Here is a 23,576-nt window from a genome sequence, read left to right as displayed (position 1 = left end):
ACCTGCTCCCTGTCATGCTTTTCATTTGGAGGATAGGGCTGAGTCTAAGCAACCCGCACCCCCCCCCCCCACACACACACACACAGACAGCATATCTCATTTCATTGTATATATTGTAATACCAGCCACATCTTTCTAGTAAATGCCCCCACTGCCCCCACTCTTTTACATTTCTTTTCATTCCCCATCTTTCTTTTGCTTATACTTACTCTGCGCTCTGTTCGTAATGATGATGTTAAATCTCTCTGGTTGCAGATTTCAAGCATCATGCCTGTGGCAGCCACCGGCACGGAGCATGGTAAGTATCATCATCAATAAGAGCGTTCGTGGCCCTGTGGAACTTTACAAAATACACATATAAAACACACTTTTTACATTCTCACCATTGAATGTTCCTTTAATGTATCCGATAACAATGTCCAAAAGTGAAAATACAGACATCACAGGAGATTCATTTTTGTCACTTTTTCATATTTCCACCACATTTCTAATCATGCATTGTGTCCAACAGCATTCTGTGATGGAAATAACGGTGAGGAAAATCATGCTTTTAACCATTTTAAATGATCAAGCTTATCTGTCCTGCTCAATTTAACGTTATAGTTAGTCCATCCTAAATGCCCCCCATTATTTTTTATTTTATTTTATTTTTTTGCTATTTGTCAAATAAAGATGAATGTATGACCAAAAGTGCTTTAATGTGATGTGTAGTCAAACAAAACAAGTTTAAATCCATTTGTTTGAATGAAAAAAGCTTTTAAATAAAGTTTATAAAAAGCATTTATTTACAGCATATGTGTTTCCTTTGCACGTCTTTGGACCCTAATGCAGATGGCTTAGCATCATTTCAGCGCACTAGTGTTGCTTTGTGCCCGTGGCGTAAACAGTAGCCGCAACAAAGTTGTTTCATTCTAAGAATTTGATGTCGAGCCAAAACAGTACAGATCACAGCAGATGAATCACAGAAATGATGGTCACTAAAGGTAATTGGACTGTTTGCTGTGAGGATTTTCCTGGCGCTGTACTTTATAAACATGGACACCCTTGTGCCACAGATGGCTGACACAAAACACACACACACACACACACGGACACCCAGCTTCAGTGATATCATTCCCTGGAGATCCACATGTTTGTGCCTGCAGTGTCTGCTAATAATAATACTGTGTGATTCTGAATATATCTACCCTAAGAGGTCAGTCTTGTAGTTTAAGCGCATCTTCATCTTATCATATCCACGATTAGTCATATTTCAGTAGTTAAAGGCATAGTTAGAGAAGGCTTCACAAAATACATATTTCATATACATTTGAGCTGTACTGTCCAGATGGTAAGATGCATGTATAGAACAGACTGCGTGAGTGTGGTGTTTGATCAGACAGTACAGTGTATGACCAGGTCTCTGTGTTTCCCCCAGCAGTGCCGCAGGTGCTGGACACACTGAGTGACAGCACCAGCTCCACCACGGCCAATGACCTGGACCTCATCTTCCTCAAGGGCATCATGGAGAGCCCAGTGGTCAGTCTTCAGCCCAAAACATACCGCAGTCATTAACTGTCCCAAAAATTATTTAATTACTTTAAGTTACACTTATACAAGTTAATACATTTATGAAATTTTGATTTCAAATGAATGTATACCACCTGTCAAAAATGTGGAATAATTAAGATTTGTAGAGTCTCTAATGCTTACTACAGCTGTATTTATTTCACCAGAAGTACAGTAAAACAGTTTATATTGTTAAATATATTATTACAATTTAACATTTTCATTTGTTTTAAAATGTCCTGAAATTTCAGCAGCTATTATTTCAGTCTTAAAAAACTTTGGTACTCAGTTATTATTGATAATCAACTATTAATAATGGTTCTTATCATTATAAATGCGGAAGGTTTGCTGCTGAATTTATGGAAACTGTGCTACATTAGCAAGCTAATCTTGCTACTTACAAACTATTGACCGGTCGTATAATCAGTTACCAGTTAACTGTTTTCAGCATTAATAATGATAAAAGGAAATGTTTCTTCAGCACCAACCCAACATTGATTTCTGAAGGATCATGTGACACTAAAGACTGTAATAAACTTCTGTAATGACCACTTTCATAATTTAAATGTTGTTGATTCTTGCATGTATTTTGATGGACTTTTACCAGTATCAGTCTGTAAAATATTCTTTCACGACAAACCAGTAACTGATAATCAGTGTGGCTCTTAAACCCGACTGATCTTCTAGAGCGCAGAGAGTCTGGAGGAGACACGGCTGGAGGCCGTGAGGGACAATAATGTGGAGCTGGTGCAGGACATCCTGAGAGAGCTGAGCCCCTTCACACACCGCAGCAACACGGCCGCAGAGCTGTCCCGCATCCTCAACCAGCCGCACTTCCAGGTACACCGCCGCAGATCAGCAAACCTGACCAATCAAATGAGAATAACAGACAGTCTGATCAGTGTCTGACGCGCTGTACTTCTGATGACCAGTCTCTGTTAGAGACGCACGACTCGGTGGCCTCTCAGACGTGTGAGACTCCACCCTCGAGCCCCTGTGCTTTCATGGAGCCGCCCATCAACACTGCACCGGTGCCAGCTGATGCCATCCGCATGGTGGGCATCCGCAAAGTGGCTGGAGAGCATTTGGTAAGACTGCATTCACGGTGTTTCTTTAAAATATCTCTCATACTCAAGTTCTTATACGTTTTCTTGAGGTTGGCTTCCACAGTAACAAAACTTAATTTTTTCATACCTGGAAAAGTCATAGAAATAAAAAGAAACTTTAAAAAAAATCTTTGAAAAGTCATTTTAATATTCAAAATAAATACAAAACAGCGTGCCAGCTCCTCGCGGACGACTGGTGCGCGCAAATAAAAACCAAAACATAAAATATGTCCCAGGCCTGGTCCTCTCTCGTCCTTCACGGTCGTCGCTCCAGTTTTATATCCCTCCATCTCCTACGCGGGACTCGAGACCGGCGGTGGGGCGCAGGTGCAGCTCATCTCCAATCACTACACCTGGCCTCACTCCTCGTTCCCACATCCCTCGGCCCCACCCCACTCGCCACAATTGGATATTGTATCGTATAATAGTAATGTTATATTAAATTATGATATTTAATGTCATTTTAAAATATTATTAAATTATAATACTAATGTTATATTTCAGAGCAAACCATAATGATAGTATTAAACAATATGTATGTTAGGCTCTGCTGTAAAATATGATATTTTCACATTTCTGTAATATTATATTAAATTATACTATAATTATCTAATTATTCAACCAAATTTATGGATATGTTCTTATTATATATTATATGATAATTTATTGTATGTATTTATATGTAATACTAATATATACACAGCATAATAATATGATTATTGAATATATATATATATATATATATATATATATATATATATATATATAAAATAAAATGAAATATGTTAACACACTATGTTAATATTATTATATGAAATTCTTCAATGAATATAGCAAAAATGTGTTAGTATGCATCACTCCGACTAGTTTCTGACTTGTTGTCCTGTTGTTTGTCAGGGTGTGACGTTCCGTATTGAGAACGGAGAGCTGGTGATCGCCCGTATTCTCCACGGGGGGATGATCGACCAGCAGGGACTGCTCCACACGGGTGACATCATCAAAGAGGTGAACGGGCGAGAGGTGGGCGACGACCCTCGTGTGCTGCAGGAGATGCTGCAGGAGGCCAGCGGCAGCGTGGTGCTCAAGATCCTTCCCAGCTACCAGGAGCCGCATCCCCCCAGACAGGTACCCTCAAAATAAACAACGGGGCATGGTCAGTGTTCTTGCATGCATAGGGCATCACACCTATGACCTCGTTTACACCTGGTATTATGATTCATATGATATGACATATGCACATCACTGCTACCTACTTTCCTCTTGTTTTTCTCTGCTGCTCTTTCGTGGTTTCATCGATACCAGAGTAAGGAGTGAGCACAGCAGTCTCACTCTTGGTTAAAGCCGGATGTGTTCACTGTCTGAACAAATCAGACAAGATTTAGATTTTTAAATGTAAAAGCATGTTGCAGTCAGCAGACATGTTGTATTAGCATTTCACTATTTCAGACGGCATTTATATAGTTCTCTGATGGGGTGAAACAATTGTAACTTTGAGATGGACTGTTAAATCAATTTATATTAAATGCCTTAGAATAAACTCTGACCTAATTTCTTAATGTTTAATGTCTTATTTTCAGATTTTCAATTATTGGAAATAGTCAGTGCTGGGGTAGTAACTGATTACATGTAACCTGGATTACATAATCAGATTCCAAATATGAAACTCTTACATTTTACATTTTATGTTGTAAAATGTTAAAAAAATCTGTTTATTTTTTATCGGTTACCTGATTACTTATTATTCACACAATGGCAGTAAATAATTCATAATTTATTGATTCGCTCTAATTCTTTTTTTTTTTTATTATTAAAAAAAATATTACTTGTGATGTAGATTTGTAAAGTCTTCCAGTTTTATGGAGCTGTGCTCAGCAGCAGTTCCTATCATGTAATTTGTAATCAGTAACTGGAAACAGTTCACATCAGTAACTTTAATGTGTTTCAATCATGATCACACTTATCCTGGTCTCTGCAGGTTTTTGTGAAGTGTCATTGTGATTATGACCCTGCCAATGACAACCTCATCCCTTGCAAGGAGGCGGGGCTACAGTTCTCCAGAGGAGACATTCTGCAGATTGTTAACCAGGAGGATGTGAACTGGTGGCAGGTTTGTCCGTCAAATTAGAAGCACTAGAGTAGCCTTCTGCTAAAAATGATGTGTTCATTTCTTTTTTGAGGACCTGAAGTCATGTCTGCTTTTTAGTTAAAATGGAAGATCTCTCTATGAAAGTTGATCAGCCTGGTGAAATGATAACCAACGAGCTAAAAATATGTGGAGTGACTTGTTTGTACGTGATGTGTCCACAGGCGCGTCACGTCGAGGGAGGCAGTGCTGGCCTGATTCCCAGTCAACTTCTGGAGGAGAAGAGGAAAGCTTTTGTGAAGAAAGATGTTGACCTTTCACCAGCAGGTACTTGTAGTGATAATAATAATAACATAGAATTGGAAAATGTCTTTATATACAGAATATACTCCTGTGAGGCAAAGCTAAATTTTCTGCATCGCATGGTCTTTCAGAAATCATTATAATATAAAGATTTACTGCTCAAAAAGAAAGAAAGAAAAGAAAACAGTTGTGCTTTTTTCAGAATTCTTTGAACAGAATGTTTAAAAGAACTGCATTAATTTCAAAATGTTTTATTGTTTTTTAACCCTACCCTATTTGAATGGTTGATTTGTGCATACTGCCCCCTGGTGGATTTAACATGAACGTTTACGATGTCTATGTTCTTAAAGCAAAGCAAACTTTGTTATAGGTTCAGTAATGCAGTAAATATTTGTGTATAAAACATTTATTTCTCTGTGTTGTATGACAGCCAATCTCTGCACTGGAATGGTTGGCAAGAAGAAGAAGAAAATGATGTATCTAACTACAAAAAATGCAGGTTTGTTTTCTTTTTACTCAAATGCATGTCTTTTTGAAACGGCATGTCTTTTCTGTTTTGATCTTTCATTCTTTCTTTTTTAATCCCTGACAGATTTTGACAGGCATGAGTTACTGATCTATGAGGAGGTGGCAAAAGTCCCACCCTTTCGCCGGAAGACGCTGGTTCTGATTGGTGCAGCTGGAGTGGGCCGACGAAGTCTGAAGAATAAGTTGCTAGTGTCAGACCCTCAGCACTATGGCACCACCGTCCCCTGTGAGTCCTCTCTGGGGGTATTAGGCACAGTTTTCATTACTCTGGGGTTCAGACTCAGTCCTGATGCTAATATTTCTTCCCTTTATTATGAGAGATTTTTGGACACAACTAAAATCTAGTGCTAATCTGTTAATAAACAGAAATGAATAATTCATCTGGGCTGTAATGTAACTTTCCACAGACACCTCTAGGAAGCCCAAATCAGCAGACAGAGAGAACATGATGTATGCCTTCACGTCCCGGAGTAAGATGGAGGCTGATATTAAAGCTGGCCACTATCTTGAACACGGTGAATATGACGGTAACCTCTACGGCACCAAGAATGACTCCATCCATGAAGTCGTGGAGGCGGGACGTATCTGTATCCTGGACGTCAGCCCACAGGTAAGGGTCTCTTTAACTAAGCAGAAGATCAACATCTACGAGATTTCATAAGCACGAGATGCTGTTTTATAGTATTTCATGAAAACCACTTTTTGATTCTGATTTTTTAAATTTGTTTTTGCCATAGGCCCTAAAAGTCCTCAGGACATCAGAGTTTTTGCCGTATGTGGTGTTCATCAAAGCCCCAGAGTTTGAGGTGCTGAAGGCCATGAACAGATCTGGGGTGGAGGCAGGAGTGACCAAACACCGAACAGTAAGTTTAAAGGGATAGTTCACCCTAAAATGTAAATTACCCCATGATTTACTCCCCCTCAAGCCATCCCAGGCCTTTCAGATGAATACAGTCAAAGTTATAATAAAAAATGTCCTTGATCTTCAATACTTTAGGTTTGGAGCAAAACAAAACACTGATCACAAATTATGAGTATGAATATTAGTTCAATTCAAGTCAAGAGGAGACTTTTCTGTATACAAAACTTGGTTTTAGCGAGACTAGCCGGCTAGAGATTACAGTTTATAAAGTTGTACGGTAATGCTTTATTTTAAGGTGTCCTTGTTACACGTTACATGTTCATACTATTACAATGACAATAAATTATGCATAATTACATGCAAATAACCCTAACCATATAGTAAGTACATGTATTCATTTAATGTTACTTAGTGCCTAAAGGGTTAGTTCACCCAAAAATGAAAATGATGTCATTAATGACTCACCCTCATGTCATTACAAACCCGTGAGACCTCCGTTTATCTTCGAAACACAGTTTAAGATATTTTAGATTTAGTCCGAGAGCTTTGGTGAAGATGAACCCTGTAACAAGGACACCTTAAAATAAAGTGTAACCAGTTGTAAAAATGGATATTTTTCTTACACAGATACATCGCTTTGCTTCAGGAGGCTTTTATTAACCCCCTAGAGCTGTGTGGGGCAATTTTTATGATGGATGGACAGACTTTATTGGACTTCAAAATTTCAACACCCATTCACTTCCATAACAAAGCTTGGAAGTGCCAGGACATTTTTTTTTTAAATACAAAAAAAATTGTATTCATCAGAAAAAATAAAGTCATATATAACTAGGGAAGGCTTGAGGGTGAGTAAATCAAGGGGTGAATTTAATTGTGTGAACTATCCCTTTAAATCCCACTTAGTCGCTGTATACTAAACATGGTTTGCTTGAAACTGAAGTTTTGCCCATCCTAAAAATCTTCATCCGTCTCATCTCAACAGGACGCAGAACTGAAGAGGACGGTGGATGAGAGCGCCAAGATTCAGAGAGTGTACGGACACTACTTCGACCTCACCATAGTAAATGACGATTTGGAGCAAGCGTACAGGAAACTCAAATCCTCCTTAGAGGAGTTAAAGGGAGCTCAGCAGTGGGTTCCAGTTGGGTGGGTGTTTTAGAGCTCACTACAGCAACTAGTGGATGATTCATGTGACACTTTATAACAGTGTTAACCTCATGCCAGGGGTGTTCACTGATCAGAGAGCTTACATGAGTGTGTGTGTGTGTGTGTGTGTGTGTGTGTGTGTGTGTGTGCGTGTGTGTGAAATCACTATCTACCCTACAAAAACAGGTTATAGATAACTCGTGTCAGAATTGAAGTACAGTCTCATCTTTTTGTTCAGTAAACATTCAAGTTTCAGTTCAGATGTTTTTTGAAATGTGAAATAATTTTTTCTTTAATTTTACACAAATATCTGAACATCCTTTAACAATTAAGTTAAAAAGAAAGATACATTTATTTCAGATGCAGAACTGTAAGACAAAACTGTATTATATATTTTTTTAATGTAATCTTTTCAAAAGGTTGTTAGATTTATTGGGTTAAAACAAACAAACGATCAAATAAACAAACAAAAAAAGATCTGTTCAAAAGTTTGGGGTCAATATTATTTTAATAAATTAATACTTGAATAATTGATTAAAATTGACAGTAAAGACATTTATATGTCACAAAAGATTTCTATTAAAATAAGAGCTGTACTTTTGAACTCTCTACATCCTAAAAAAATGAATCACGATTTCCACAAAAACATTTAAGCAGCACAACTGACAATATAAGATATGTTTCCTGAGCAGACACTGAAGACTGGAGGAATGATGCTGAATTCAGCTTTAATATCACTGGAGTAAATTACATGTTAAAATAAAAACTTAAAAACAAAGGAAATTGTAATAATATTACACAACTGCTGCTGCTTTGCTGTATTGTTTATCAAATAAATGTAGCCATCATGCATAAGAAAACAAATCTGAATCGAACCCAAACTTTTGAATGACAGTATTTATTCTCTAAAAACACATCTTATGCAGATTTGCTTCTCAAGTATTTTAACAAGTTACGTTTTTAAAACATAATTTTGATTTCAAGCCCACAGTTTAGTACAGGTCTACATCAATTCTGTTTGTGGTAGGTGTTTGGACAGTGTTTCATCTCTGAATTATATTTTTATCATAAGGCTCTATTTTGCTCAGCTCCTGTTGTTGTGTCAGGCACATGACTTTTGTACAGTTTTTTTTTTCATATACATCCATATTACAGCACCATTCTTTCTGAATTTAGCACAGGAATATATGGAAATGTGATCATTAACAAACAGAAACAGCAGGCAGATAATATTTGCACACAATAAACTGTGCAGAAGGTCACTGAATGCAGCATATAATTCATTTCAGATGGATCTTTTTGCAGATCACCAACATTGTGAACTATATTTATATATTTAGATATGTTATAACAGTATATACCTATTTATTTATTGATTCGAAAAAGGACCAAACCTCATTTTTACATTTAAATTGGACACGAACCTGTGAATTGAAGGGAAGAACAGTGCTATAGAATGGCATTAACACCTTTATATCAATATGTATGAATATGCTCTCAGTGTAAAATGTTGTGACTGCATGTAATCTGTGTATCTGCTCTAATTCATAGCAATTTATTCTAATGCTGTATATGCTTATTGGATGAAAATATCTTTTTCTTACGGACAAACCCTCTCTACTTTTTTATTACGAATGATCATTCTTCAGTATTCTTCTGTTTATTTTCACTGATTATAATTCATGTCAATGATATTTGGCTTGAATATTGGCAGCTATCGTTTATTTATTAGTTTTTTTTATCATTTATTATCTGTGTGTGCGGTGTTAGGATTTAAGTTTTGATATTGATATTAGGTTTTTTTTACATATCAGATAATGGACTAAGCTAGAGGCAGATACTGTATATACAGTAGTAGTCATGTTTCATGTGCAAAATCGATGAATGATTAGAAGAACAATCTGTAAATTGCCTGATTTCTGAAATAAAATGTTTGGAGAAATAATGTGTTAATTAACCATTAATTGAATGAATTTAACAAAGTCAGTATTTTATACACCGATTAACTTTAAGATTTTTGAATAAGCATTATATTTAAAAGCAAATGTGAAATTAAGTCATAAATATAAGTCCTATGATATATTGTTTTTCTGTCTCCGAAAGGGAAACATGAAGATATTTACTTATTTATCATCTTAAATTTAGATTGGTTCACATAATTGTTTGTTCACCGTCACTTCCGCTTTCACCAGCAGAGGGCAGAGTTTGTCCCACAATGACATACACTTCAGAGGCTGAAGGCCAAAAGAGCAACACGATAAAATTCATCCCACAGCACTAATTACATATTTCATTTCCTAAAAAGCATATTTTCCCACCTCAGGCAAAAAAATCCCTATTATTATTGGTCATTATTTTAAGATATGGACACTATTAATCTTCAACCCCGATGATAATGAAATCAACATTTTCCTATTAATCAGATGTCCCTCACACTAATTCAGTATTTGTGAATATAAAAGTTACATAAAATCTCACGCTTTGGCTATAATAAAGTATTATTGCAATATATTTTTTTTGTAACAGCAACCTCATCATTTTTGATCAAAGAAGGCGGTTCAGAACTTCAGAATTTGAACTAAAATCAGTTTTCTTATGATTGCTCTGAACATTTCAGACTGAGTTCAACAAACATTAAATTACTTTTTCATAAACTTAAAAAAATAAATAATACAAATCTAGGTGTGATGGGGTTAAGACTAGGGTAACAGGGTTAAAGATGGTAACAGGGTTGAAGAGTCAAATACAGCTTAACATATAAATAGTTGTTTTTTACTCATTCACTGTATTTTATTATGTTACCAAGAGAAACAGATATAAATGCTGTGGGGCTGTTTTTCAGCGACAGGAACCGAGGGACTCGTCAGAGTAGGAAAAAAAAAAAGCTTAGTGCACCAATATATTGAGATAGCATTAATGATAATGATTCAAAATCTCAGACTGGGCAGGAAGTTCACCTTCCAACAGAACAACAACCCTACGCACACAGCCAAGATAAAAAATAAAAAAAGGATCATCCTTTAAAATGACTTGAGGCTGTAATTTCTGCCAGGGGTGCTTTAACAAAGTATTGAGCAAAGGGTGTGAATACTTATGTACATGTGTGTTTTTTGTTTGTTGTTGTTGTTGTTGTTTTAATAACTTCGTTCACATTGTCATTATGGGGTATTGATTGTAGAATTTACAGAACAAATGTGAAAATCTCGGCAGAACACACGTGTGCACATACACATGCATAGCTTTGACAGACACATTCAACATATGCATTTGGTTTAAGATTCTTGATCAGATATAATAATTCATTTATATTACTGGATAACTTCAGATCCAAATTGTTACAAACACAACCCATCACAATCTCACAACCCCTTTATGATCAGATAAATGACGGGGTTGAGTGTGACCGGGGTGTGATTTCTTTGCCCAAAACGGCCTCTGCAAATCGTAGTGGTTTTGTGGAATGACTCAAATACTCACCCTCATGTCGTTCCAAACCCGTAAGACCTTCGTTCATTTTCGATGGACTCTGAGGGCTTTCTGAGCCTTCATAGACAACCAGGGTGAGTAATTTTTGGGTGAACTAACCCTTTAAGCATAAGGTACAAGAGACCACACTATATTATAAAACACTAACTAAATATTAACAAGAGAGCAAGACACATACAGGTTGTGAGTAACTGAAGACAGAATGATAATTTTTGGGTGAACTAACCCTTTAACCCTCTTCCTTGAACTCACTTATGCAAAATAAATGTAACTTCTTATTGCCACTCTCATCACTAACCTGATTTATCTTCCCACACGTGTGGAGGTGGAAACAGGATGTATTCTAGTAAAGAGGCAACTTCTTGGATAACCTGTAGAAATGCAGATACTGTATGAAAGCAGAAATGTTTAAAATGACCAAACTGTTCATTAAGAGAAGATCATTTATAGCCTGAAAGCAAGTCATTCTCTGCAAAAGTGTCAAGTTGACCTTTCAGATATTTTCAGCCATTTACTTTTATTGACCCAGTCGCTCTGAGAAAAACAGTGAGAGGCCATGCATGAATTTACCTCACTGGACCCACAGTCTTCCATTCATTTATTCAATTTTCATCTGAAATGTATTTTATAAAGTAAACTACAAGCAAACAGGAAATGTCTATATTTTTATGGTTCAGTTGGTCATATAGTAGAAGTGGATGATGGCAGATCATTGGTGGCCTTTCTGAGAATATTTTAATCATGTCAAGATATGATGACATGGGTGTGTTTTATGGTTTTTCTCCACTGACTTAAGCCATGATACACAAGAACAATAGTCTACGTAAGACATGATGCACAGGTACAGTACTCTGTAGACCTTTGTACCAGTAAACATTCCATTACACTTACAACACAGACACATTAAAAGCTTTTACACTTCTATAGATTATGTGGCATGAGAAATGAGGATGACGGTAAAAATTGATAAGACAGTTTTTTTCTATTCTAGAACTCTCAAACCTTTTAAATTTGCATGTAATATAAAGCATGCCACAAACTGAAATGTTCTGAATTTATGCAGTTTGATTATCATCATCCTATATTTTCTTAAAGGGGGTCATATGATGTTGCTAAAAAGAACATTGTTTTGTGTATTTGGTGTAATGCAATGTGTTTATGTGGTTTAAGGTTAAAAAGCATTATTTCCCACACGTTTTTTACAAAGCTCATCGGTCTGAAAAGCGAGGTGTGCTTTGATTGGCCAGCTGTTCAGTGTGGTGTGACTGGCCGAATACCTCAAGTGTTACGCCTCTTAATATACTGTGATGCTTATCCTGGTGTTCTAACAAATAATGCTTCCTATCAGATTATGCTACCAACACTGTATTTATCCTACTGTAATAATAGGTTAGGGTTGGGGTAGGTGGACATGTTTATAAAGTATTTTGCTTCCAAATTATGCTTCCATCGGTTTTAATGGGAAGAAGCAAAATCTGTTAGGATAACAGACTGTTACATTCAGGAGTGAGAAGAAAGCTCGCCAAACCCTAGAGATGAACTGCGGTCCTCTATCAGACACAATGTCCTCCGGGATTCCAAAGTTTCGGAATACGTGCTCGAAGAGTAATTCTGCAGTTTTAAAGGCTGTAGGGAGACCCTTGAGGGGAATTAGTTTACAGGCTTTAGAGAACCTGTCGATGGCAACACAAATACATGTATTCCCTTCAGAGGATGGTAGATCAGTGACGAAATCTACTCCGAGGTGGGACCAGGGATGTTGTGGACTGGGTAGTGGTAACAGCTTCCCTGAGGGTAAGTGTCGAGGAACCTTGGTCATAGCACAGAGTCGGCAACCTTGGATGAATTCCTTAACCTCTTGGTGCATACCTGGCCACCAATACTTTTGTTGGATCGCTGCGCAGGTCTTAGTAGCCCCGAGATGGCCAGTCCCTACTGAGGAATGAGCAGAGGAGATCAAAGCTATGCGGAAAGCTTCGGGAACATAAGTCTTGCCTGGAGGGCATTCAGGAAGGGTAGGTAGACCTCTTGATGCTTCCTGTAGCTGATCATTTAGGTCCCATTGAATGGGATTGACGAATATCTTGGCAGGAAGAATGGTTTCGGGTTCGCCTGTAACTTCTTCTGGGGAATGGATACGTGACAATGCATCCACTCTAGTGTTTCTTGACCCGGGACGATAAGAGATCGTGGAATGGAAGTGGGTAAAAAACAAAGCCCATCTAGCCTGACGGGGGTTCAGTCTCTTTGCTTCCTTCAGATACTGTAAGTTTTTATGGTCTGTTAACACTATGAATGGGTGTCTGGCCCCCTCTAACCAGTGTCTCCACTCCTCAAGTGTAAGTTTAACTGCTAAAAGTTCTCGATTCCCAATGTCATAATTGCTCTCTGCTGAGGACAACTTCTTCGAGAAGAAAGCACAAGGCATGGGTTTGGTTGAATTTTTTTGATGTTGTGAGAGTATGGCTCCAACTCCTGTAGTTGATGCATCGACTTCCAGGATGAATACTTTATCGGGGTTTGGATGACAGAGCAATGGGGCTGTGGTAAATGCGGTCTTCAAGGCAGTGAATGTTCTTTGGGCCTCTGGATTCCAATTGAGGACTTTGGGTTTTCCTTTCAGAAGGGAGGTCAATGGGGCTGTTATCATACTATACTTATCAATGAATCGACGATAGAAGTTCGCAAAGCCAAGAAATCGTTGTAACTCCTTCACAGATTTGGGAACGGGCCATGTGGTGATTGCCTTGATTTTACCATCATCCATTTCCACCCCTTTCCTGCTCAGATGATATCCCAGGAAGTCAACAGATTCCTGATGAAATGTGCATTTCTCCGCTTTGAGGAACAGTGAGAATTCCCGAAGTCGTTGGAGCACTTGAGAGACGTGGTGTTGATGGTCGGAGGGATCTTTGGAGAAGATGAGGATGTCATCAATATAGACTAACACAAAACGATTCAAGAAGTCTCGAAGCACCTCATCCATAAAACTCTGGAAGACTGAGGGAGCATTTACCAACCCATAAGGCATGACCAGATACTCGTAGTGCCCTGCTGGTGTTATGAACGCGGTTTTCCACTCATCACCTTCCCGAATTCTGATCAGGTTATAGGCGCTCCTCAAGTCCAGTTTGGTGAACATGTTAGCCTCTCTGAGCTGTTCTAGAGCAGAAGGCACAAGAGGGAGGGGATAGCTGAACTTAACCGTAATCTTATTTAGGGCTCGGTAATCTATACCAAGGCCTTAATCCTCCATCCTTTTTAGGAACAAAAAAGAAACTGGCAGCTGCAGGAGAAGTGGAAGGTCGAATGTACCCCTGCTGTAGGGCCTCTTGGACATATTTCTGCATGGCTTCTTGTTCAGGAATGGATAAAGAGTATATTCGACCTCTGGGAACAGATTCACCCGGCATTAACTCAATAGCGCAGTCCCAAGGTCTATGTGGAGGTAGTTTGGAGGCCTCCACAGGGCTAAAGACGTCGGCAAAGGAAGAATAGCATGGAGGTATGATCACTGAAAGTTTCTCGCTGGGACTTTCAATTGAGGTCGAATTCACATGAACCGAGTTAGATAATTTATTTGTAATTTGAGGATGATCATTTAAGCATGTTAAGCAGCACTTGCAACCCCAGTGAATGATTTTACCCATTTTCCAGTCGATCTCAGGTTGATGACGAATCAGCCATGGACGACCTAGGATAATGTCTGTTTGACAATTTTCAAGAATAAAAGGATGAAAACATTCCTGGTGGTCTCTCTCTACACACAATATAACTGGTTTGATTTGGTAGTTGACATACCCCTTATTGATGATCTCTCCAGTTACGGCGTGGATGGAGTATGGCTTCGGAGTGGTGATCCTCTTGAGGTTGAGTCTGGACGATAATTCTCCCGAGATGAAATCCCCTGCAGACCCGGAATCAATAATGGCAGAGACTGAAACGTTGAAACTAGGGGACATTAATGTCACTGAGATCGTGAGTGGAGAGGATACGGAGGGGGTATTGAAAATCGAACTCACCACCAAGCGAGGAGGACGAGATGGACATAATCGTAGAAAATGGCCTGGATTTCCACAATATAAACAGAGCTTGAGTTCATAGCGACGTTTCCTCTCTGCTTGGGATAATCTGCTGGTGTCAACTTACATCCGCTCCATCCCTTGTGTTTCCACTTGTTCAGTGAGATTCATATGAGGAGTGAAAACCTGGTTCGGAATTTCACGGTAACAAAACTTGGGATCGCTGAATTTCAATGAATACTCAGATACTGAATCTTTTCCCTGCCGGAGCTGCAGGAGCTGATCGCTGACGGAGGAATCTCCCACTGGCCGGCAGAACCAGAATTGTTGCACAATAAAAGATATCTTGGATCTCTCTGTGGAATATTGATGTGGTTGCTGTTCCAGGGCCAGTGAACATTGAAGCAGAAAACCATTGCAATCCTCCGCCCTGCCAGAGAAGGGCGCTGGTCTAGATGTCGGGCTTGTAATGTACATCAGCGAAGGAGCGGATGATGCGGAAGCGTTGGAATGGCCAGCTGTGCTCTGCACTGGAGTGATTTCTGGTTGTGTTGGATCCATGACGGTGCTGATTGGGAACAGGTGCTGATCAATACTCAGGTGAGTGTGAACGCTGACTGGTGGATGGGACCGAGCTTGATTGGTCCCTAACAGTTATGTTGCTTTTTTCTATATATATATATATATATATATATATATATATATATATATATGCATGCATTTATTTAGATCTCTTGGTTTTACATATTGTGTTTACTAACAAAATTGCACTTATGTGACTGTGTGTGTATTTAACTGTCAATGCACCTTCATAAATAGCCAAAGCTGTGAATTCTCCAAAGGTGTTGTTTTAACTATATGGTTCACATTTTATGAGTTATAATAAATGCATGAGCTTATGTCTGTGTAGGATTGTGAGGACAATGGCAGTGGTAATGCAGGAGGCGGAGCTTCACCTCTGATGTCACAGCGCTGGACTTTGGTTCCTGAGGGTGCAGCTCAGGAGGCATGATGACTATGAAGGGTGACAGGAAAAAAGATGGCTTAAACGACACATCGTTTCTTATCTCTCGATACCAATAAAATATCCTCAAAGGTTATTATTAAGAGCCAGTGTTTACAACATTATTTTAATCATAGAGTTTCAGCTGTACAATTTACAACAGGTCAACAGTTTACAACATTTATTATAAATGAACACATTTCACAAAGTTAACAAAAAAGGTTTAGCTATGGCATGTACAAAATTGATAAATATTCACAAAACAAAAACATATACTTTTAAACCTTTAACCAAGTTCTGCTGCTCATTGTGCAAAACAGTCTTTTCTTTGTGACTTTGTGACTTTTCTTTCTCACCATTTAAACCTTTGCATAGATAGCATGAGTAGTATAGTAGTCCTTGGAAAAGTCATGAGAATATGATTCTTATTTTTCCTTTAGCCAGTCCAAGTGTTTGAGATGCGCTCATAATCATGAATGTGAGGGTGAAGGAGAGATGGATTCAGAATATGCTGGAGGGGCTTCCACAGGACAGGCCTCGGGCTTCAGATTCAACTGAGGAAACAGGAATTAATAATCATTACCAGCGAGGACAAAGAGCTCCTTTAAACATTTCAGGACAAGATATTTTAAATTAGGGTGTTGACAACTTGAACTTAATGTACTGATGCACTTGATGTTTTTTTTATTATTATTATTTAAACATTTTAAAGCTGTGCAATCAATGAACCCATATACCTTATGAATTTAGTATGTAAGAATAGCTACTTTTGGTACCATGAGAGTCCTGTCACCCGGATTTAACGTACAGCACAGTTTCTCCCGAAATACATGAAAGTGGCTGTTGAACTCTGAGAAGAATAGTAAACTTTATTGTTCTGCTATGTGTGTCTGATATTTGAATAAAACACGTCGGCAAATTACATTTGAAAGAATGGATAAGATAGTTTTTGCTGCTTCCATATACATTTTTTTTTTTTTTTTTACAAATTACCAATGTATTGTTTTACTAGTGATTATGTATATTTAAATGTATGAAACCTAAAAAACATTTATGTTGTTGAAAACACTGCATATTAGTTTCTGGCTCAGCGCCAGCCAACGCACGAAAGCAGTTGGAATCAGGCAGTTCTGTGACGCCACTGAACATGACAAACTCTCAGGGGCACAGAAATAAGAATCCAATATATGGTGCCATAATGCTTAAAATGTAACATGCACTTTAAATTATTTTCGTTAAAAAATATCCGCCGACATTCGGAGTGTCAACCAATCATCAAACAGCCGCTGACTGTGACCCCAGGAGCTCCCCAGAGATCTTTGCCTCTCATATAAACAGCAATTTTGCTAGCAATATGTCGCAGAGCTCCCTTGTTACTTTTTTTTTAGCAAAAAACCCTCGGCCTGATGGACAACTGAACACAAGGCCTAACGTTACATCTGATGAGGATGTTTCAACAGATGTGACTCCTCCTGCACTCCTGGATACTAAAAAAACTATTGAAAGAGAAGACTCTGAAATGGCCTCCATCTCAGAGCTAAAGCCTACAAACCCTTCCGCAGCAGCTGGCCAATTGACGCGAAGCATGCAAATACTGACAGGTTCGCGGACAGTATAAATTCCATGGGCGCGAAAATTACTTCAGAATCTCTTTCTTCACGCTAATGAAGTTATCTTGACGCTTTGAAGTCTTTTATCTACCATCGTGGAAGTTGTATCAGAGGATTACTCACCATTTCCTCTCCGCATCCGATGGCAGCTACTTGCCAGATTTGTGCGGGTCCCTCATCTGTTCTATGTTTCCTGCCTGGGCCTCGCCAACGCCGAGGCAGCTTTCACCGATGACACGTGCGCCCACTGTGCAGAGCTGCCAGTGCGCGCCCTCAGAACCAGGAGAGAAGTGGCTCGGGCAACAGCGGGGATGAGGCCCACTGCCGCCAGCGAGCCGCTGGTGGGCTCTCCCCCGCCCCAAGACGAGTTAGACGCCGTCAGCTTCACAGACGATAGCTTCCGCCCCCCCAGGCCGTCGCGGACTTCGTCTCCTTCAGAGCTGGCGAGGAAAATGACTCCATGTCGCTCTCTGTGTCAGAGAAGGATTGGGCGACTCAGTCAGATCGCCCCGACCACGAGGGCCCTGCAGACCTCCAGGAGGAAAGTGAAAAGCCGGTGAAAAGTAAGCTGGACACGTGGTTTCTCCAGTCAAGCTGCCGCCAGGCCGCATCAAGGAGAAGCACCCCGTTCTTCCCAGACGTGCATGAGCACGTGGTGAAGTCGTGGGCTTCACCCCAATCGGCGCGCACCCACTCTCCGAGACTCAGAAGCGCGCCAAAGCGATGAGCCACGTGATGCCTCTCATCGACTCTGCGCCGTTTCAGACCGGGCAGGTCGGTTTCTCTGAGGGATTTTCAGAGGCTTCTGGGTCTGATGGTGGCGGCTTCTTCAGTGTGCCATCTGGGTCTGTTGCATATGCGACCACTACAGCTTTGGCTAAAAGCTCGAGTTCCATCGAGGGCGTGGTCGTCGAGCCAAAAACGAATTACGGTCACTCACAGTTGCGTCAGCACTCTGAGACCGTGGAACAGCACAGATATGTTCAGCGCAGGAGTTCCTTTGGGTTTAGTGACTCAGCGCAACGTGGTCTCGACAGACGCATCAACTTCAGGCTGGGGAGCAGTGTGCCTGGGCGTTCCTGCCTCAGGCCTGTGGTCGGAGTCACAGAGAACGTGGCACATAAACCGTTTGGAATTGGAAACGGTTTTCCTCGCCCTGCAAGCCTTTCGGTCGAAACTGGAGCGACAACATGTACTAATTCGAACCGACAACACGTCTGTGGTCTTGTACATAAATCGCCAGGGAGGCGTGCGCTCCAGAGCTCTATTCAAACGAGCAGCGAGTCTCTTGTTGTGGGCGGGCCGACACTTTCTCTCCATAAGAGGAGAGTGGAGGCTTCACCCAGGATCAGTTCATATGATTTGGGATCGATTCGGGAGGGCGGAAGTGGATTTGTTCGCCACAAGCGAGAACACGCACTGTCAGACGTTCTTCTCGCTATCTCACTCCCCATTACCGGGAGATGCTCTGACATCGCGCTGGCCGGAAGCCAGACTTTAATATATATATATATATATATATTATTATTATTATTTTTTTTTTTTTTTTCAGTTCAACAGAAGAATGATACTCATAACAGGTTTGGAACAATATTTCATTTTTGGGTGAACTATTTAATTTATTCTTGTAATGTTAAAAAAGCAGTGTACTCATATGAGGACATTATATTTTTGTGAATTTCTCTGAGTCTGTTCATGCCACAGTTTTAGATCTGGATGTCCTGTACAGAGCACATTCAGGGCTTTTCAGAGATACCAAATGATTGGATGTTTCACATGACCACTTCCTCTCCTTGGTCATCAAAATGTCTGAAATTAATTTAGTGACACTCTTATAGAAATATGATAATATTTCTATAATATATTGTAGTTATCATTTAAATCTGTCTAATTTTTAAATTCTGTGTCATAAATCAACATCTCAGAAATATGTTATGGGGTTTCAAATCAAAATATGACTTTCTGTTACTAAACAGGACATTGATTTCATACATGTCCTCAGATGAGAACACCGGGACTAAACGCATGCTTATTACGCATTTTTGGAGACATAACAAATGAATAGAGAAAGAAATTATATTTCAATATTCTATGAAATATTATATATTATTATGAAAATCTTGACAATTATTACTCCCATTATTACACTTCTTTTTTCATTACATGTTGCCCCAAAAACACATTAATATGCAAATTAGATTTAGTTTATAGATACATTGTATATAATGAGAAAACCCATTAATTGTAATTTAACACACATTTTGCAGAAAGAAAAATAGTATGTTGAATCATTATGTTATACCATAGTTGAGAATGATCTTTATACAAAGTTTGGTTAAAAAAAAAAAAAAAAAAATCTTGAACATTAAAAATGTATTCGTGATTTAAAAAAAACTGTTTTTGCCTATGCATTTCCATTCATGTCTTTTCCTTTTTTTTTAAAGACATTAAGTCCCGATGTCCTATACGGAGGACATAACATAACTTATGAATGAAATGCATGAATGCAGAGCACAAGGCTGCACTGGAAAATCCTGTGTGCGATGCATGACATGCAATTTGCATCTGTGCTTGCAAAGTGAACGAAACTGATTGCATCATTTCACATTATGATAGACCCACTGTCCTCACATGAGGACATATTTTTCTGCGAAAACTACTTCCTGTACAAAAACAAATTTTAGGTATTATACTTATTAGGTCCTACATATCCCAAGTAGCAAGAACAATTCTAAAATGCACAACAGGCAATCTATAGGGTCTCAGGAGGATATGTCCAGGGTTACCTCGTGATAAGCAGGAGGCGACTCGTAGAACTGTACTGTGCTGTAGCGCGGTGGTCTGTGCAGATCATCTTCAGACAGAGAGATCGGAATGACGTAAACAGAGGGTGGATCCACGGCTCGAGCTTGAGTCTGCACATGCTCATCTCGCTCCTTACAGACCCGCTGGAATATTTTACAGCAGCCAACACAGAAGATCGTAAACACAAAAACAGTAACAATAGGTGCGATGATCCTGAAACAGCAAAGATTGAGCGGTGTTAAAATACAGCATGAGTGGGAGTTGTTAGTGATGATAAAGGACATAAACCAATCGTATATCCTACAGATGAAGAAAAGATAGAAACTGGATGAGAATGGGTATTTTTCACATTTCCAATTCCAGAATGTGGAAATAAACTACAGATACATAAGGGAATAAAACCAAATTTAATTTTTTTTTTTACATTTTATGATCCTCAAATGTAAAAAAAAAAAAAAAACTATTGCACAATGCAATTTTAATCAGCTTTTACTATATTGTATATTGTAATTGAACATGAGGTTAAAATAATCCAGTATATATTATACTAATTGTACATTATTGTGTTTATATTATGCTGCATACACATGTGTATGTGTGTGTGTGTGTGCATATATATATATATATATATATATATATATATATATATATATATATATATATATATATATATATATATATATACACACACACACACACACACACACACACATACACACACACACACACACAAAATAACATTAGTATAGTATGGTTTTGGATCAGATCTTATGTGTGTTCAGTTTTATAAAAGAGTATTGAAAGTTGGTATACATACTTAAATACTAAATATGGATCAGACCCCATGGCAATGAAGAAATTCACTTCACAATTCAGAAGCAACTCTGTTAGGAAAAAAAAATGATTATATTTGGTGATGACATTTAATTTGTCTATAATCATTAAGATGCATATAATATTGGAATTCATAGTGAACTGGACAGGCAAGAGCTTGATATAATTAATTAATCAATTATACCTAAAACATTTATAACATGTAAATGTATATTGTACAGTACTGTGTTGAAATGCATCTTAATGCAAAAAAAAAAAAACATACAAAACCTGGAATTCCACAGGGCTTGTATATCATTTGATAAATAAATGTGAAGTAAATAAAGATTTTGCAATTGATAGACCTTTGAAAATCAATGTGTGAATATGTTACTCCCATAATGAACTTTTTTAACCTTATATGAGTCAAGACAGTCATGAGTGGTGTCTTACAAACCAGAAATGACCCAATTCTGTATTGAGGCCAGATAAATGATAACAAATCGGTTATAAAGCAAAAAAATATATATAAATAAATTATATATATATATCTCAAACTCTTTGGAGGTCTGATACATGTTCTAGAGTAAAGAAATCTTTTCCATTCAAAATTGGTCTTTTACCGTAAGTCAAGGATTTTGCTGAGGACCACCAAGGTCATCTATATGGGATAGCTTACTCATTGGGCCCAAGTGGGCTAAGTATTTTGTCCCGAGCCCTGTACAGATTTGTGAACGCCTTGCTTGTAGACCAGGGGTAGGCAGCATCGGTCCTGGAGTGCCGAAGTCTTGCAGAGATTAGAAAAAAGCCTCTCCTGCCTGTAGGCCTAGTCATTCTGAAGACCTTCATTAGCTTGTTCAGGTGTGTTTGATGAGGGCTGGAGTTAAACTCTACAGGACAGCGGCAATCCAGGACCGACCTTGCCTACCCCTGCTGTACGCCTACATGTTAGAGCAGCACCCCTTCAGCGGACACCAAACAACAGCTGCCATGTTGATTTCTCCAATATCCACTTACTGCCAGCAGTGTTTCAGACCTCACCTGTCCTTTCCATTCAACAAAGAATCACAGAAACACAAAACAAAAGAGACTCTGGCTTATATACAAACACTGACGCTGTCGAAAAACTAAATCTTTAACGTTATTAAAAACCTACAGGTCAATATATTTATACAAGCCCAGTCACATGTTCAGATATTCTACTAGCAAAGGTGAACATCATACACATTTTATGTAGTTAGTAAAAAAATGACTTCTTCAAGCACATCTCTGAGAAACACCTTGAAGTCTTACCTCAAAGAACACAGGTGATCCCGGCAGTAAAGTAGATGTTGAATGCAGCGCTCTGATTTGAGACTGAGTCTTATCTGAGGGAGGGTTTGAAGTGCAGATAGTGAAGTTTGAACACTTTTATGGTGACTGTCTGGTGTTTAAACACACAGTATGTATATACCAGGTGGAAATTTTATTCTCGCAGCAGTTAGGGGGAAATTTAGTTATGTGTAAAAGGGTACCATCCCAGTGACCGTTTTGGGTTTTATTTCTTTTTCCTTTTCTTTTCTAAAAGAGTGCACCATCCACAGTGTGCTTCATTATTTATCTTTTATTTACCTCAGTAACCTCACCATGAAAGAACAGGCGTTATATTGTCTGTATCATTATACTGCTTCTCTCTGATGAAAATAAAAAAGAAATCCAGGCTGGTTTGTGTTGTCCTGGTGAATCAATATGATCTTTCTGGCAAAGACAGGTGATCAAGAAAGTCTTGCTATTTAATCTAGTAAAGATGCCGTACCTCAGTGTCCAAATACACATTATATCTGGCCAGAAGTTTCCCTTTCATTTATGTCAAATAAAGAGAAAGACATTTAAGATCATCATCATCATCATCATCATCATCATTGAAGACTAAAGTCAATTTAAAAACACAAACTCATCTCTGCTGGTTTAAGCCAGCATGTTAATTCCATTTCAAACGTTTTAAAAGCTCAACATAGTATAAAAACATTTCCGCAGTTTCATTTATACAGCGGACTTCACCGTTTTACTATAGAAATAGAAATAGAAATGAAAGGTTCCTTCCATCTCTATACTTCATTCACTTGCGTTCTGTTAAGCGCTGGACTCCACATAGTTGCAAGGAAAAAATCCCTTAAAGGGTTAGTTCGCCCAAAAATGAAAATTATGTCATTAATAACTCACCCTTATGCTGTTCCAAACATGTAAGACCTCCTTTTATCTTCGGAACACAGTTTAAGATA

General features: G+C 38.6%; 1 protein-coding gene across 4 annotated transcripts; it reads left to right on the top strand.

The window, feature by feature from the left end:
* The first annotated feature begins 92 nt into the window (after positions 1-92).
* Positions 93-9,333, top strand: LOC113047272 (MAGUK p55 subfamily member 2-like). 4 transcript variants are annotated; one of them, XM_026208625.1, is made up of 13 exons: positions 93-298; positions 512-532; positions 1,421-1,518; positions 2,236-2,388; positions 2,481-2,636; positions 3,552-3,779; positions 4,630-4,761; positions 4,962-5,064; positions 5,471-5,539; positions 5,633-5,794; positions 5,976-6,178; positions 6,306-6,431; positions 7,413-9,333. In XM_026208625.1, exons 1-13 carry the CDS (start codon positions 268-270, stop codon positions 7,587-7,589), a joined length of 1,659 nt encoding a protein of 552 aa, XP_026064410.1. In that variant the 5' UTR covers positions 93-267; the 3' UTR covers positions 7,590-9,333. The 4 variants fall into 4 exon arrangements, with proteins under 4 accessions (XP_026064410.1, XP_026064409.1, XP_026064412.1 ...); XM_026208624.1 differs by having other exon boundaries at positions 1,418-1,518; XM_026208627.1 differs by lacking the exon at positions 512-532.
* The last annotated feature ends 14,243 nt before the right edge of the window (positions 9,334-23,576 follow it).

This window comes from Carassius auratus, chromosome 28, assembly GCF_003368295.1.
Source record: "Carassius auratus strain Wakin chromosome 28, ASM336829v1, whole genome shotgun sequence".
NCBI lineage: Eukaryota > Metazoa > Chordata > Actinopteri > Cypriniformes > Cyprinidae > Carassius > Carassius auratus.
Note: the sequence above shows the minus strand (reverse complement) of the source record. Positions and strands in the feature narration are given on the sequence as shown.

What these genes read in the sequence shown, in the direction of transcription:
- LOC113047272 (XM_026208624.1), top strand. Translation starts at nt 268, where the DNA reads ATGCCTGTGGCAGCCACCGGCACGGAGCATG. An exon ending in AGCCGCATCCCCCCAGACAG is followed by an intron (nt 3,780 to 4,629) that starts GTACCCTCAAAA and finishes TGGTCTCTGCAG; the next exon opens with GTTTTTGTGAAGTGTCATTG. An exon ending in CTATGGCACCACCGTCCCCT is followed by an intron (nt 5,795 to 5,975) that starts GTGAGTCCTCTC and finishes AACTTTCCACAG; the next exon opens with ACACCTCTAGGAAGCCCAAA.